At 36.9% G+C, this 13,693-nt stretch overlaps 1 protein-coding gene across 2 annotated transcripts in view; it reads left to right on the forward strand.

Moving 5' to 3' along the window:
* Positions 1 to 13,693, forward strand: part of CCNI (cyclin I) — a 31,843-nt gene extending 18,150 nt beyond the window's left edge. For both annotated transcript variants that reach the window (XM_029235768.1, XM_029235769.1), the window contains 5 exons: positions 1,877 to 2,005; positions 5,203 to 5,277; positions 5,413 to 5,553; positions 5,853 to 6,083; positions 12,127 to 13,693. In XM_029235768.1, coding sequence (XP_029091601.1) covers positions 1,877 to 2,005; positions 5,203 to 5,277; positions 5,413 to 5,553; positions 5,853 to 6,083; positions 12,127 to 12,570 — 1,020 coding nt within the window. In that variant the 3' untranslated portion in view covers positions 12,571 to 13,693. The remainder of the gene's footprint in view (positions 1 to 1,876; positions 2,006 to 5,202; positions 5,278 to 5,412; positions 5,554 to 5,852; positions 6,084 to 12,126) is intronic.

Consider the following 13,693-nt stretch of genomic DNA (forward strand, 5'->3'; position numbering starts at 1 on the left):
GGGCTTCTCTTATTGCGGAGCATGGGCTTTACGCACACGGGCTTCAGTAGTTGCAGCACACCTGCTCAGTAGTCGTGGCACGCAGGCTCTAGAGCACAGGCTCAGTAGTTGTGGCGCACAGGCTTAGTTGCTCCGCGGCATGTGGGATCTTCCTGGACCAGAGATTGAACCCATGTCCCCTGCATTGGCAGGCAGATTCTTAACCACCGTGCCACCAGGGAAGTCCCAGAGTTCATTCTTCATTGTATTCCCATGACCTATCATATGACTGACACTTAATGTTCATTAATATGAACTCAGTTAAATGTCTTGATTGTCAGATGTTTTCAGATTACTGTTCATAGTCTTAACACCAGCTTGGTGGTGAGATGTAAATATAAGAGGTTGTAAACCATCTTTATCTCATTTTCTTCTCAGTATTTCTTGTGCAATATTCTAGAGTCAATCTTTATTTGACAAAAGGAATTGACCAGAAGGTGAATGTATGGCAGTTAACCTTCTAAAATACCAGCTATAACTAAGTTTAGAGCTAAATATAAAAATTATGTGTGTGATTAGTTGGTTTGGCCAACACAGAAACACTTTATTTTGTTGTGTCAAAGCTGAAAACTGACAGAAAGAGGAGTTGGAGTAAAATAAGAGAAACTAGCCAGTGCAATAGTAGAGATTCTAATGATCATCAAAGCGCTTATTCCTTACAAACTAAAGAAAGCCAAGAGGAAGGAGAGAAGAAATTCCAACTGAAATACCTGTTTGGGGAGATATATTGTCAAGATGTACAGCCCTTCGTGCTTCAGTAGCTCTTGAGGCATCTTTCTGTGATACAGGAATTAATTTCATTAAGTTGACCCTGAATGATCAGGAAAGAGGTTTAAGCTGTGGTCTGTACTTTCTGAGGAATGAGATAAGTATTATATTTATTTTTAAAGAGATTTCTATCCAAAATGGTTATGATGATAAATCCTGCAGTGCTTAGATTAAACCTTTACTTGTCTGGAACTCTCACTTATTGAAAATAGTCTTTCCCACTAATCACAGAGTTATTTCTGTAGTTTGTTGTGTTTACCTGGCAGAAGTAGTACTTACATAGATCTGTTTTATTAGTAGTAGATTAAGTATTACTAGGTTTGTTTTGTTTTTTATGGTGCTTACAAAACTGAAGAGTAAATCGTTAAATACTGCTTTAAAGTGTGTACCTTTTAAAAATTAAGCCTATATCCAGCAGTTTAAAATAATATGTTGGAAGATTAAAATGCCAATAATGTTTAGTGTTTGTGCAGTGATCTTTGTAATGATAAGTTGGTTCAGGTTAATTTCCCCTTCAATATTCTTTCATCATCTTTAAATGTGTAATTTGTCTCTTATTCCTGATATTTCTCATTTATTCCTCTTGACTTTAGTTTTGTTTTTAATGGACTATCATTCTGTTATCATAGTCCATTTGTGTTTCCTAAAATAGTTTAATGGCTATTTGCTGCCTTAGAAAGAAATCCAGTATATTTTCTTATTCTCAAGAATTAAGAAAACTTACTTCCAAAATTACTATCAGTTGATATTAGTGTTACCTAAAATTTAAAACCTCAACTTAATTAAAGTATAGATATATAGTGAGATGACATTGTGAAAATTTTATTTAATAAATAAGAGAATATTGGATATTGATATTAAATGCTTTAAGTAGTACATAAGGTTTTATCTTCATTTATCTCAAGTTTGATAGATTTTGAATAAACTTTAAAACATTTTTTAACATATAAACACATATTCCATAGCATTTGCTAACCTTTTATAAACAAGAATTATAAACATATCCTTGATGATAACTTGAAACTTTACTTGTTCACTTTATTTTTATTTTTTAATTGTTCCCTTATAGAATGTTTCTCCATCCCAGAGAGATGAAGTGATCCAGTGGCTGGCCAAACTCAAGTACCAATTCAACCTTTACCCAGAAACATTTGCTCTGGCTAGCAGTCTTTTGGACAGGTTCTTAGCTACTGTAAAGGTAAATATTTTAGAATACACTTACATACAGCTTCTTTTTTGAGGGTTTATATGCTACACCAGGGACTATTAGTAAAATATTCTACAAAGTGGGAAGGAGTGGAAAACCTTCCTAAAGATTATATATATACTTATAAGCTACTGCTTTAAGTTTTCGGAAATGTTTCTAATTATATTCTGTAGTTTTCTTTTGGCTACAAGTATTCATAATTTATACTTAACCTACGAAAGTTTTGATCTCTTGATTTTAATACAAACCATATAGCATTGGCAAAATGTTCAGTCATCTTTTTAACACACTGAATACTAGCTGTGAACAGTGAGTCAGACTAGAAAAGTATAAGCCTATTGCATATTTTTCTGTCACTACTTATTTATTGAATCCCTTTTGTGTAGTTTTCTGAACAATATATAAATACTTTCTAGAGGAGTATAACAAGATGAACTGAACTGTCATAAAATAACTTCATTGTATTTTTGTTAAATGGCAGCATTACAGGTAAGTTTTATGTTGTCCCTATTGCTATAATATATTGTTGGTTATGTTATGTGAAATCAGTCATAGTAGGCCCACAACAGATTTAAAGCAGAAAGTCAGCATTTATTCAATAGCAAGTCATGAAAAGCAATTCAGTTGTTATTTGTATGCCTAGGAATATGTAGCTGCAGGAATGATGTATTCAGTGCTGAGGGTGCCATATTCTTTGTTATTAGGTATAAAAAAATAGAAGCCAAAGAATTATGGAGTGGAAGAATTTGGACGGCCAGTCAAGTTACCTTTCTATGTTTCAAACTTCTACTTTTGAGAGTAAAGCAACTTAAATTATAATGACACTAATTGCCCGAAGCCTGGGTTATCTGAGATGCCTACATTTATCTCAGCATCAAGTCCCCCTCCCTTCTCCCTAGTCCCCTACTGTAGCTAATCTCCCTTTCACAGAGAAAGATGCGTTTGAGGTTAGTGTCGTTTCTTGGGTTGTATATTCCTCAAAAATTTTAATGGACTTGTTGTAGCTTCTATCATAGAGAAGATTTTTACTGGCCTTATTATTAAACATTTTAAACAGATTTAGGGGAAGTTTCTGGAACAATTAGAGAATTTTGCCAAGTAAAATATCATTTCTTTCATATTGCTTATTTAATGGGTCCTGTCATGCTACTAGCATCAGATACTTAGATATGGTTAATCTGTATTGAAACAATTCATCTAAAATGTATTCATAGTTTAAGGGTGCTTAAAGCAGACCATTAAAGGGCTACAACAGTGAATGGAACCTCAATCCCAGCTGTGCAGAAGAAGGTACTATGAAATTCTTTAAAAATAATAGATCTCGAGCCCAATCCCAGACATACTGAATCTGAATCTCTAGTAGGTGAGATCTGGACATCTGTATTTAAATAAACAAAAACTACATAGATGATTCTGGTATACATCCAGGATTGAGAACTACTGTTTGTTTAAAAAACACACACCCATATATTTGCTGTTGGGATTCATTTCAGTACTAAATTTATTATTGGTGCCCTTGATTTGGGGGTTGCATTTCCTACCCAAAGTTGTTAACTGTTGGACTCTTTTCTTTGTAATGAACTCTGATTACCTCAGGGATATGGTTTTGATATGTTGTGTACATGGAGAAATAAGGGAACCTGGAAAACTGTCTTAGCAACAAGATCTGACTTCACTTTCTATATCACTTGTGTGGTGTCCATTAACCTTTGAGACTGTTTTCTCATCTGTAAAAGAAGATATATTTATGGCAGTGCTTTCTAAACAGTAATATTCTGATTAATATTAATGATTATTTTAAAACATTGATAGTATTGAACTAGCTTTTATTTCTCATACGGGCAGAGAATTGGAAGATTCCTAGACAGTCTGCCACTTATACTGAGGCACAGTGGTCATTAGTTGGCATGTTTATTAAGTAATCGATCAAGGCCATACTCTGGTCATCAGAAGCCTTCCCCAAGGCTTCATGGGAATGTAATATTTAGGTATAAAATAAATGTTGAAACAGGTTTTCTTTGTGTTATATAACTTATCTCTGTGTCATTCAATATAATTGGACTAAATTATCATGATTATTTATTTGGCTGCACCGAGCAGCTGCGGGATCTTAGTACCCCGACCAGGGATTGAACCCAGGCCATGACAGTGAAAGCACCAAATCCTAACCATTGGACCACCAGGGAAATCCCTGTCCTGATTATTTAAAATTGGATTCTGATGCTGGGTTGGCAAACCCTATTCTACCAGTGATGTAGAAAGTGTGCCTACTCATTATAGATAAGGAAAATAGGCAAATTCAAGCCCTCCTATGGGTGTCAAACCCAAGAAAGGTTTTTTCCCCACTAATTGGTTCTGTATATATGTAGGAGCCTTTCATTCTTATCATGGATCTTGAATATATAATTTTTTGGGTGAACATTTAATTAGAAAATTTCATCTGCTAGCATCCTATAATTTTTTAAAGCATGTGAAATATATTAATAGCCTTTATTTTATTTTCCCTTCTTTCTCTTTAATTCCCCTAACACCTAGTATGTTAATCTAACTGATATAACAGGCAAAGAGAATAAAACTAGCTTAAAAAATATACAAATATATTTTTAATTTGGGGAATTTTATTAAATAAAAAAATGTCTTGTAAAATCAAGCTCATCTCTGCTGGATAGAAATTAACTTTGGCTAACTAGCATTGGTTGAACTTCCAACAATGGAATGGTCTTAGTATTTCCATAGAGTATAAGGCTGAGGTTATGAAGTTAAAAGTTAGCTCTGATCTAGAAAGCAGTGGGTAGGGGGGCTTCCCTGGTGGCGCAGTGTTTGAGAATCTGCCTGCCAATGCAGAGGACACGGATTCGAGCCCTGGTCTGGGAAGACCCCACATGCCGCGGAGCAGCTGGGCCCCTGAGCCACAGTTACTGAGCCTGCGCGTCTAGAGCCGGTGCTCCGCAACAAGAGAGGCCGCGATAGTGAGAGGCCTGCGTGCTGCGATAAAGAGTGGCCCCCGCTCGCCACAACTAGAGAGAGCCCTCGCACAGAAACGAAGACCCAACACAGCCATAAATAAATTAATTTTTTAAAAATGCGTAGGAATCAGATTAATTGAATTCCATAGAATTGTGTGCATACTTTTAACTCAACTTTTTGAAGAATCACTGAAGTTGCTTTTTCTCTCTTCCCCATTTTAGGCCCACCCAAAATACCTGAGTTGTATTGCAATCAGCTGTTTTTTCCTAGCTGCCAAGACTGTTGAGGAAGACGAGGTAAATATTTTCCTTTAAAGATTAGTCATGTCTCTTTTTTGAAATTATCCTTTTATTTTCTGTTTACCAAAACAAAAACTGAGTTTATTTTTTTCTGTCCTGTCCTCCTGCCCCATCTCCCTTCGCTTTGGATAGAGAATACCAGTACTGAAGGTGTTGGCAAGAGATAGTTTCTGTGGATGTTCTTCATCTGAAATTCTGAGGATGGAGAGAATTATTCTGGATAAGTTGAATTGGGATCTTCACACAGCCACACCATTGGATTTTCTTCACATTGTAAATATACCTGAAATCTTTTCGTTTCTTATTTGAATGTGTAGTCCTATTTCAGTAACTTGAAAAGTAGATTGCCCACTCATTTTTTTTGTTGTTGTTCTGATTTTTAGGAAAAGGAAAATTATTGCAATTAGCCAAGGAAAAATGAGAAATTGGGGTGTATGTCAAATCATTGAAGCTAAAATTGCAAACTTAGAAATTGAGTAATACCTGAGGTTACATCAGTTTCTGTATATAGCTTATCTAGACATTTGAGTAAAACTAGAATGATGTTCTTGTGATTTTTTTTATTTTTTTAGTTCCATGCCATTGCAGTGTCAACTAGGCCTCAGTTACTTTTTAGTTTGCCCAAACTGAGCCCATCTCAACATTTGGCAGTCCTTACCAAGCAATTACTTCACTGTATGGCCTGCAGCCAACTTCTGCAATTCAAAGGATCCATGCTTGCTCTGGCCATGGTTAGTTTGGAAATGGAGAAACTCATTCCTGATTGGCTTCCTCTTACAATTGAACTGCTTCAGAAAGCACAGGTAGGTGTCAGTCTAATTAAATAGTGTTCATTTTAAATTTTTTCTCCTATTGGGATACATAGGGTTAGCAGATAGATATAAAACGAAGAGACATTTTAATCTTGTAATGGCAACTCATTTTTAAGAGTAGAGTATAGTTTTACACACTTTAAATTTATGTGTTAGATGTCTTTTTTTCCTTTTTTAAAGCTCAGATAGTATTTTCTTGATTCTTTTCATCCCTTCTAGATTACTTTAAAAGTAAGATTCTTGATAATATATTCTCCATTAGTTTTGTATGAAGAACATTCCTCGCTATATTTGTAGGTTTCATTATAGTACTTCTGACTTACTCATTTTATAAAAGTCAAGAACATAAATTGCAAGAAGTTACTTTTTTAGACAAGCAGATAATTTATTGTTGGCTAGAGAGGGAAGTATTTGGCAAATAGAAACTATATTCCTGAAGTTCCAGGACTTTCTGAAGTCCTGGTAGTTCTCACTCTTGCTTAAGATTGGTTAATAACTTGTATCTGCAAATTGATACAAAATGTTAGCAGTCAGTTAAATTTTTATCAACTGTCTATATAAAAAGTAAAAGTTTAGTGGAGAAAATTCTCATTCAAATGAAAAATTAGTAATGCTGCTGTATGTTAGCAGCAACTTGGAGAGAATCCTTATTGCTTCTATTCATGTCACCAAATAGAACCTACAAGTTTAGATCTGCTGCAAACCATACTCCTCGGCCAACTGAGTCCATAAAAGACTTATGAACCTACTTTCCTTTTAAATATATATGTCCCTATTTATTCTCATTTGGCAGTAGTTATTCTGATTTGTTTCATTGAGTGTTATTTAGAGCAGAGTCTGTTAAATTCTGAGCTTAAAAACATTTTGTAATATAAAAAGAACTAACTTGAGCAAAGGGCTGCAGTTATTGAGCTAATAAAACTTATAATTCTATAAAAGAAAAGAGAATACTTGAATTTGGTGTTTTGTAAGATAGTTATAATTGACGATTTTATAGATATGAGCTATAAAAGTTAGCAGACCCAGACATGTAAGGTATACCAGTGCAACCTCTCAGCTGAGAATATCATGCCCTAGTTTGTGAGCAGAGAAGGGCTGAGAGTCTTTTCATAAAGAGAATGATGATGATGGTCAGATCAATATATCAACTAGAGCTCCATTCCTCTTACATGTGTCTTGTTCCACTCTTCTTAGCATGGCTCAGCTTGTTCTGTATCCCTGGGAAACATGATGTTAGTGTAACAAAGGCTATTTCTCCTTTATGTTCTTTTAATTGCATGTGTTAGATTAAAATAATTGAGAAGTGCTTCTTTGCATTGAAAGAAATGCTATAATGAAAATAAACCCAAGGACATAGTTACTGTTTAGTGAGAATTTTTAGAAACTAACATAAACTACCACATAAGTGAATAGCGTAGCACGGAACATTTACTTTGCCTGCCTAGAGTGTTGGAAAATGAAGTTGAATATTAATCTTTTACATTAGACTGCAGAAGGAGGGGAAGGGACATAAAGAGAACATCCTACCTCCTACATTTTTCATCTTTTTATTGGAACAAAGGACATATTTCTAAACGCCTCCATGACTTGGTCTCTGTGCCTGTTTCCAATCTAGTACAGAGAAAATTTGCTATATGAAGAGTTACTGTCACAGAGAAAGGACAGGCTTCGAAGCATAAATAGTAAGAATGTAAATAGCATGTATATTCTGTAGCTTTGAGGGCTTGTTCTCTACTGAAGAACACTAGAGAATCTGCTTATTCTCTTTTATAAGTCTTCTGGTGCTAGAAGAAAGTGTTCACTGAAACTGTTTCCCCCAAGTATTATTATTATGAGCTTGGAATTTGAAGGAACCTTCTTAGAAATCATATCATTCAACTCCTTTATTTTATAGCTGCAGTCCAGGGAACTTGGGACTTTCTCAGAGACACACAGAACTTAGTAGCAAAGAAAACTTAAAAAAAAAACCAGTGCTTTTTCTGTACCACAGAAACCTTGAAGATTCTAGTCCAGTGGTTTTAAGAGTTTCCATTAGAACTGGAACCCTTCCCTCACCCCCAACAAAATCTTGTACACACACAATCCCAAAATCCTAAGTAGTAAAGTATTACTTTGTAATGTGTGTTTGGGGCACAGGCCTATCAGATGCAGTCCTATTTAACATGGCCTCTTCCCTTTCATAAGCTATTTGGACATAGTTTGAAAACCACTGTTCCTTTCTGTTGTATATGTATATAGTTATATTCCACAGACATTTATTGAGAAATCTATGATCAAGGCATTGGGGATACAGTGATTCTAAAACGTCTCTGCTTCATGTAATAGTCAAGTTATAATAAGGAAGACAGTTTAAAACAAGTAAGGTCACAGAACTTCAGAGATTTTGAGACTTGGTTTTAGCAATTCTCTGAAACCCTCGTGGCCCAAATCTGAGTGGCTCCTTATTCTTTAAGACTCAGACATTTTTACCTTTTGCTAAGTTCACCTGTGTTCATGTAGGAACACCAAGTCTAATATCTTTGTAATTAGACCCATGACAAGGCCATAGTAATATCAGATGTATCTCCTGGATTTCTGGTTCTAGTTTAGAAAATTCTTGCATCAGATGGTAAGATCATGCTGGAATTACTTCTGACATGTTTCCCAGGGTCCTGGTTTGAGAGGACTGCTTAGTGGTCCATCATAGACATCTCATGCTGAGAGGGGGCCCACTATCACCAACTCTGCCTATGTTCCCTCTGGACTTCAGACGAAGTACAGTGAGTGTTCCCTGGTTTGAAAGGCAAGCTTCCTCTTGTCCCTCCCTGTCCCCTCACTCCCCAGTCCACCGCCCTCATCACCACCCCTCATCTCTTTTGCTACCTGTTGTTGCTCATCATTCTGGGATAGCTAACCCTCTCTTTCCTCTTACCCCTTCTCTCATTGCTCTGCTTCTGTGGCTATACTGATGTTCTCTTTCTGACTGACGTGGTCGACCTTGATTATCTCAGGATGTGAAATCTACCCAGATTAGTGTAGTGGTCTTCCTAGACCCTATTCAGGCACTCGTCAAAGTAGATGTTTCTGCTGTGGTGTAGTTTAAAATTAGAGTGTGGAGTTAAGGAAGCAGACCTTCCCCACCGGGGTCTTCTAGTTCTTCTTAAAGGCGCTTAAAGTCAGACTACTTACTGCACTGCACGGTATTTTCAGTGCTTTATGCTGTCCATTGAACCTTATGGGTCCATCTGAACCAATTACATCATGCTGTTCTGATCCCCTCTTCCCATCAGTAACCTATTTGGATGTCTGCTCTGTAAACTTTCAATGCTGTTTACCCTACCTCCTTGGTGAGCTATATTATAGTTCTGTTTGTTGTTGCAGGGGATGCTTTAAAATGGTTACCGTATTTGAATTTGGGGAGATAGTTAAATGTTCTCTTGACACTCTGCAATCAGAACAAGTTCATTTTAAATCTTTTTATAACAATTTCATTAGAGGACTTGTCTGGTGTCTAAAGTTGCGGTAATTCCAGTATGTGTGCTTATTTTGTTTCCTCCACTGCATCTCAATGAGGACCATATTATTTTTTTTCTTAGAACAAATTTAGGTTGTAGTAGATTAGAAGAAATTTATTTTGATGCATTATTTTAGACAAAGGACTTAACTTGGGTGGAAGTAGAGTTCATTAGATGTTATTGGTTTGCATAATCTTCATTGTCTTTCCAGCCCCGTTTTCTGCCAGTCCTCACCTATAAATAGAACTCCCTATTTACTGTTTTAACAGCGGAAGTTTATAGTGACATAAATAGTCTTCCTTTTACTTGAAATACATGTCCTTTTTCAGGGTTCTTCTGTGATACTATGCCCCGTGACCAAGGCATTAGAATATTTGTGATATTTTTACTTTTCTAGGCCATTGAGTATCATTCATTTGTTAAAGAACAGTTCATTAAACCTAGGTATACTTATAATAATTTTTACCCTGTAGCCTTCTTTTCACTTCCCAATTCCTGTCTTTTTTTCTGTTACCTCTTTTGTAGGCTTTTTGAAGAAGCGTGGTACCTGGCCTAGAGTACCAGTTGCCTTAAAGAACTTTGAAGCCCCATCCCTATCCTGTGTGCTTTGTTCCATTGTTTTTAAGAGAGGAAAAGAAATTCTAATACTAGTTAATAATACCTTACCTGTTTGTTAGGGTGTTATCTAGTGCCTTTCAAACTAGGGGAAAAAAATTAGTGAACAAAATAGTAGATATTAAAAATGGTCATTTTCAGGTATAGTTTCTGACAACTTCAGACATTTTTACCTTTGTACTACGTGATGACTAACACCAGCCTTTCGTCTTCCTTTCCACTGACCTGGGTAACAAGTAATGAGTATATTTAGAGATAAAAATAATTTTCTCACCAAATATGTTCCTGCAGAGCATGTTATTTTCCTTTATTTTCTCTGTGGTATTGCGAAGTCATGCTGTGTGCTACAGGTTTTATAGGTATGAATAAGAATTGATTATATAAAGAATATATAAGACTGGAAAGTGATCCCCGATAGTTAAATTGTCAGGACAGGCTTCCTGGAGGTGGCATCAGTTAGCCAGACCTGGAAGGAATACGTAATACAGTTTCAACGTGTAGAAACAGGATGAGCAAGGGTAAAGTAAGAAAGGGCAAGATTTGTGCAGAGTAGGGAGCAGGCCTGTTTGGCAGGAATGTAGAGCACAAATTGGGATATGGTAGGAGGAAATAAGGCTGGGTCAGATTGTGGAGAGCCTTCTTAATACCAAGCTAAAGAGGTTAGGTTATTTCCGGCAGGCACTTGGGGTGCCGCTAAAGAAATTTGAATAGGGAGAAATATATGTTGCCAGAGGAATTCTGACTAGAGCTATAATTGCAGGGAAAGTAAGGCAAAGAGCAACTAATTGGACTCTCTATCACAAGTAAGATTTTGAAGGCCTTCCAGGTACAGTCAGTGGTGCTAGAAGCTTAGGGAATAAAAATGAATATGAGGGCTCCCCTGGTGGCACAGTCGTTGAGAGTTCGCCTGCCGAGCCAGGGGACACGGGTTCGTGCCCCAGTCCGGGAAGATCCCACATGCCGCGGAGCAGCTGGGCCCGTGAGCCACGGCCGCTGAGCCTGCACGTCCGGAGCCTGTGCTCCGCAACAGGAGAGGCCACAACAGTAAGAGGCCCGCGTACAACAACAACAACAACAAAAAAAAAACCAAAAAAAACCATGATACACTGCCTACCTCTTGGGATCTTGTAGTCTATAGTAGAAAAGCATAAATGGTTAAATAGATTATTCTAATACAGTGTAGTAAGTATGATGACAGGTTGATACAAAGACAGATGACCCTGAAATTTGGGTTTGTCGGGGGGTTAAGGGGAGTCAAGGGTGGCTTCAAAAAGGACTGATACCTGAATTATCCTGAAGGATAAGAAGGAATTAGTGAAACTCCCAGATTAAAAACATTAGCAAGAACGTTTTTTCTTATTGTTGTCAATTCTGCTGTTTTCTACAAAAATATAACTTGTCAAAGGTTCCCATTTACTGTTTTAAAAACAAAATAATAAGTTGTTCAAAATTCTTAGTCAGCCTTTCCCCATCCCTTATTTAAATTTTTTCTTGCCTCTTTCTGCTTCTTTAAATGCTTAATGGATTTTATGTTTATCTGTACCTTGGTCTTCACTAAGGAGGTTGGAAGAGAAAAGGAGGGTAGGGTGAAAGGCCTTCTAGACAGGGGAGATAGCCTGAACAAAAGCATATGTTGGAATATGTAGCAGTGAACAAAAGAGAATAATTTCAGCTTTCATGAAGATGTACAGCATACAGTTGCAAATAAAGAATTCAAGTTCCAAAGAACTTTATAATACAAATACAGATTTGGACACAATTTCTAAAAATGATAGGTAGGCTGGAGGAGTAGACGAGTTTGAGGTAAAAGATGTGGGGAGAGAAATCTTGGGGGGCAGAGGGCATGGGGAGAAAAAGTGGCCAGCAAAGACGACAGACAGCCTATATTAATTATCAACTTTGTGTTTTCTTTCCCCCGGGCTCAGATGGATAGCTCCCAGTTGATCCACTGTCGGGAGCTTGTGGCACATCACCTTTCTACTCTGCAGTCTTCCCTGCCTCTAAATTCCGTTTATGTCTACCGTCCCCTCAAGCACACCCTGGTGACCTGTGACAAAGGAGTGTTCAGATTACATCCCTCCTCTGCCCCAGGCCCAGATTTCTCCAAGGACAACAGCAAACCAGAAGTGCCAGTCAGAGGTACAGCAGCCTTCTACCATCATCTCCCAGCTGCCAATGGGTGCAAGCATACCTCTGCTAAACGCAAAGTAGAGGAAATGGAAGTGGACGACTTCTATGATGGGATCAAACGGCTCTATAATGAAGATAATGCTTCAGAAAATGTGGGTTCTGTGTGTGGCACTGATTTATCAAGGCAAGAGGGACATACTTCCCCTTGTCCACCTTTGCAGCCTGTTTCTGTCATGTAGCTCCAGGTGTTACCTTCAAGTGCAACCTAAGGTAGACTACTGTGGGAATGGGGACATGGAAAACAGGATAGGCTGTATAAAGGTATATACCTTACCAGGCTGATTCGAAATGAGCCAGAAAAAAAAAAAAACCTGTTGACTTGTATGGCTAATTATAATTCAACATTATTTAAGCACTTAAAGACCAAAAAAAGTGTAAAATTCAAGATCAAAAAATTTTTAACTAAAAAATTTCTTCGTAGTTTGTCAGTTCCACCCTTTTCTCTGCTAAAATGTAATGTAGATTACCCTGTGTCAGAAATTCACGTTCAGTGTTGTTTTTTTTTTAAAGTTCCAAAATTCCTAGCTAGCAGACCTTGTCCCAGAATCCTGATTTAATTTTCCTCTTGCTTTTGCTTGCTGCTTCTTTGAATACTAAATGAATTTTATGCATGTTGACCTATAGCCTGACTTCCACTGATGAGGAAACCCTGAAAATTTATTTTTAGCAATTTAGTGAACAAATTATCTCAGTGACAGCCATGTTTATAATCCATGATTCAAATTCAACTTAATCTGAAAAAGGTACTTCAAAATCGCCTGTGAATCAGAGTTGGTAACAGAAGAAGAATTCCCATTACCATGTTGATTTTTGTTTGTCTCCTTTCAATTTCTAGAGTTTGGAAACAAAATTAATATTTTCATTTTTATCTTAAATTGAAGCTTAAAAGCGGCATGTGATTAGGACACTCTTAAGATCTGTTGGAAGCATTTTTGACATTTGTATAATAGAATTTGTGATAAAGTTAATATACCCAGGTGCTCACCAAAGAAACATGTAACAACTAAAATTAGATTTAAAAAAAACTGTTCAGTTCACTCATTTATAATCAGTAGGAGAGACTGTCTAGATGTTGGGGCAGCTCTATGATTTGGGTCTGTAACATGTAATAACTGAATTCAGTACCCTAGTTTTATGTTAAGCTATTAGGATTTACTTGATAAAAGTTAATCCCCCTGCCTCCCCAGCCTACCTGTATTCTCTTCATGACTTCTGGGTCCTGAGCTCCCTGTGCAGCCTGAAGAAGGTACTGCAGTCAGAACCATGTACTGATTGGTAGCAATAAAAGTTGTCCTTAACCTT

Source organism: Monodon monoceros, unplaced genomic scaffold (genome assembly GCF_005190385.1).
Source record: "Monodon monoceros isolate NGI ecotype Baffin Bay Population unplaced genomic scaffold, NGI_Narwhal_1 Super_Scaffold_20, whole genome shotgun sequence".
NCBI lineage: Eukaryota > Metazoa > Chordata > Mammalia > Artiodactyla > Monodontidae > Monodon > Monodon monoceros.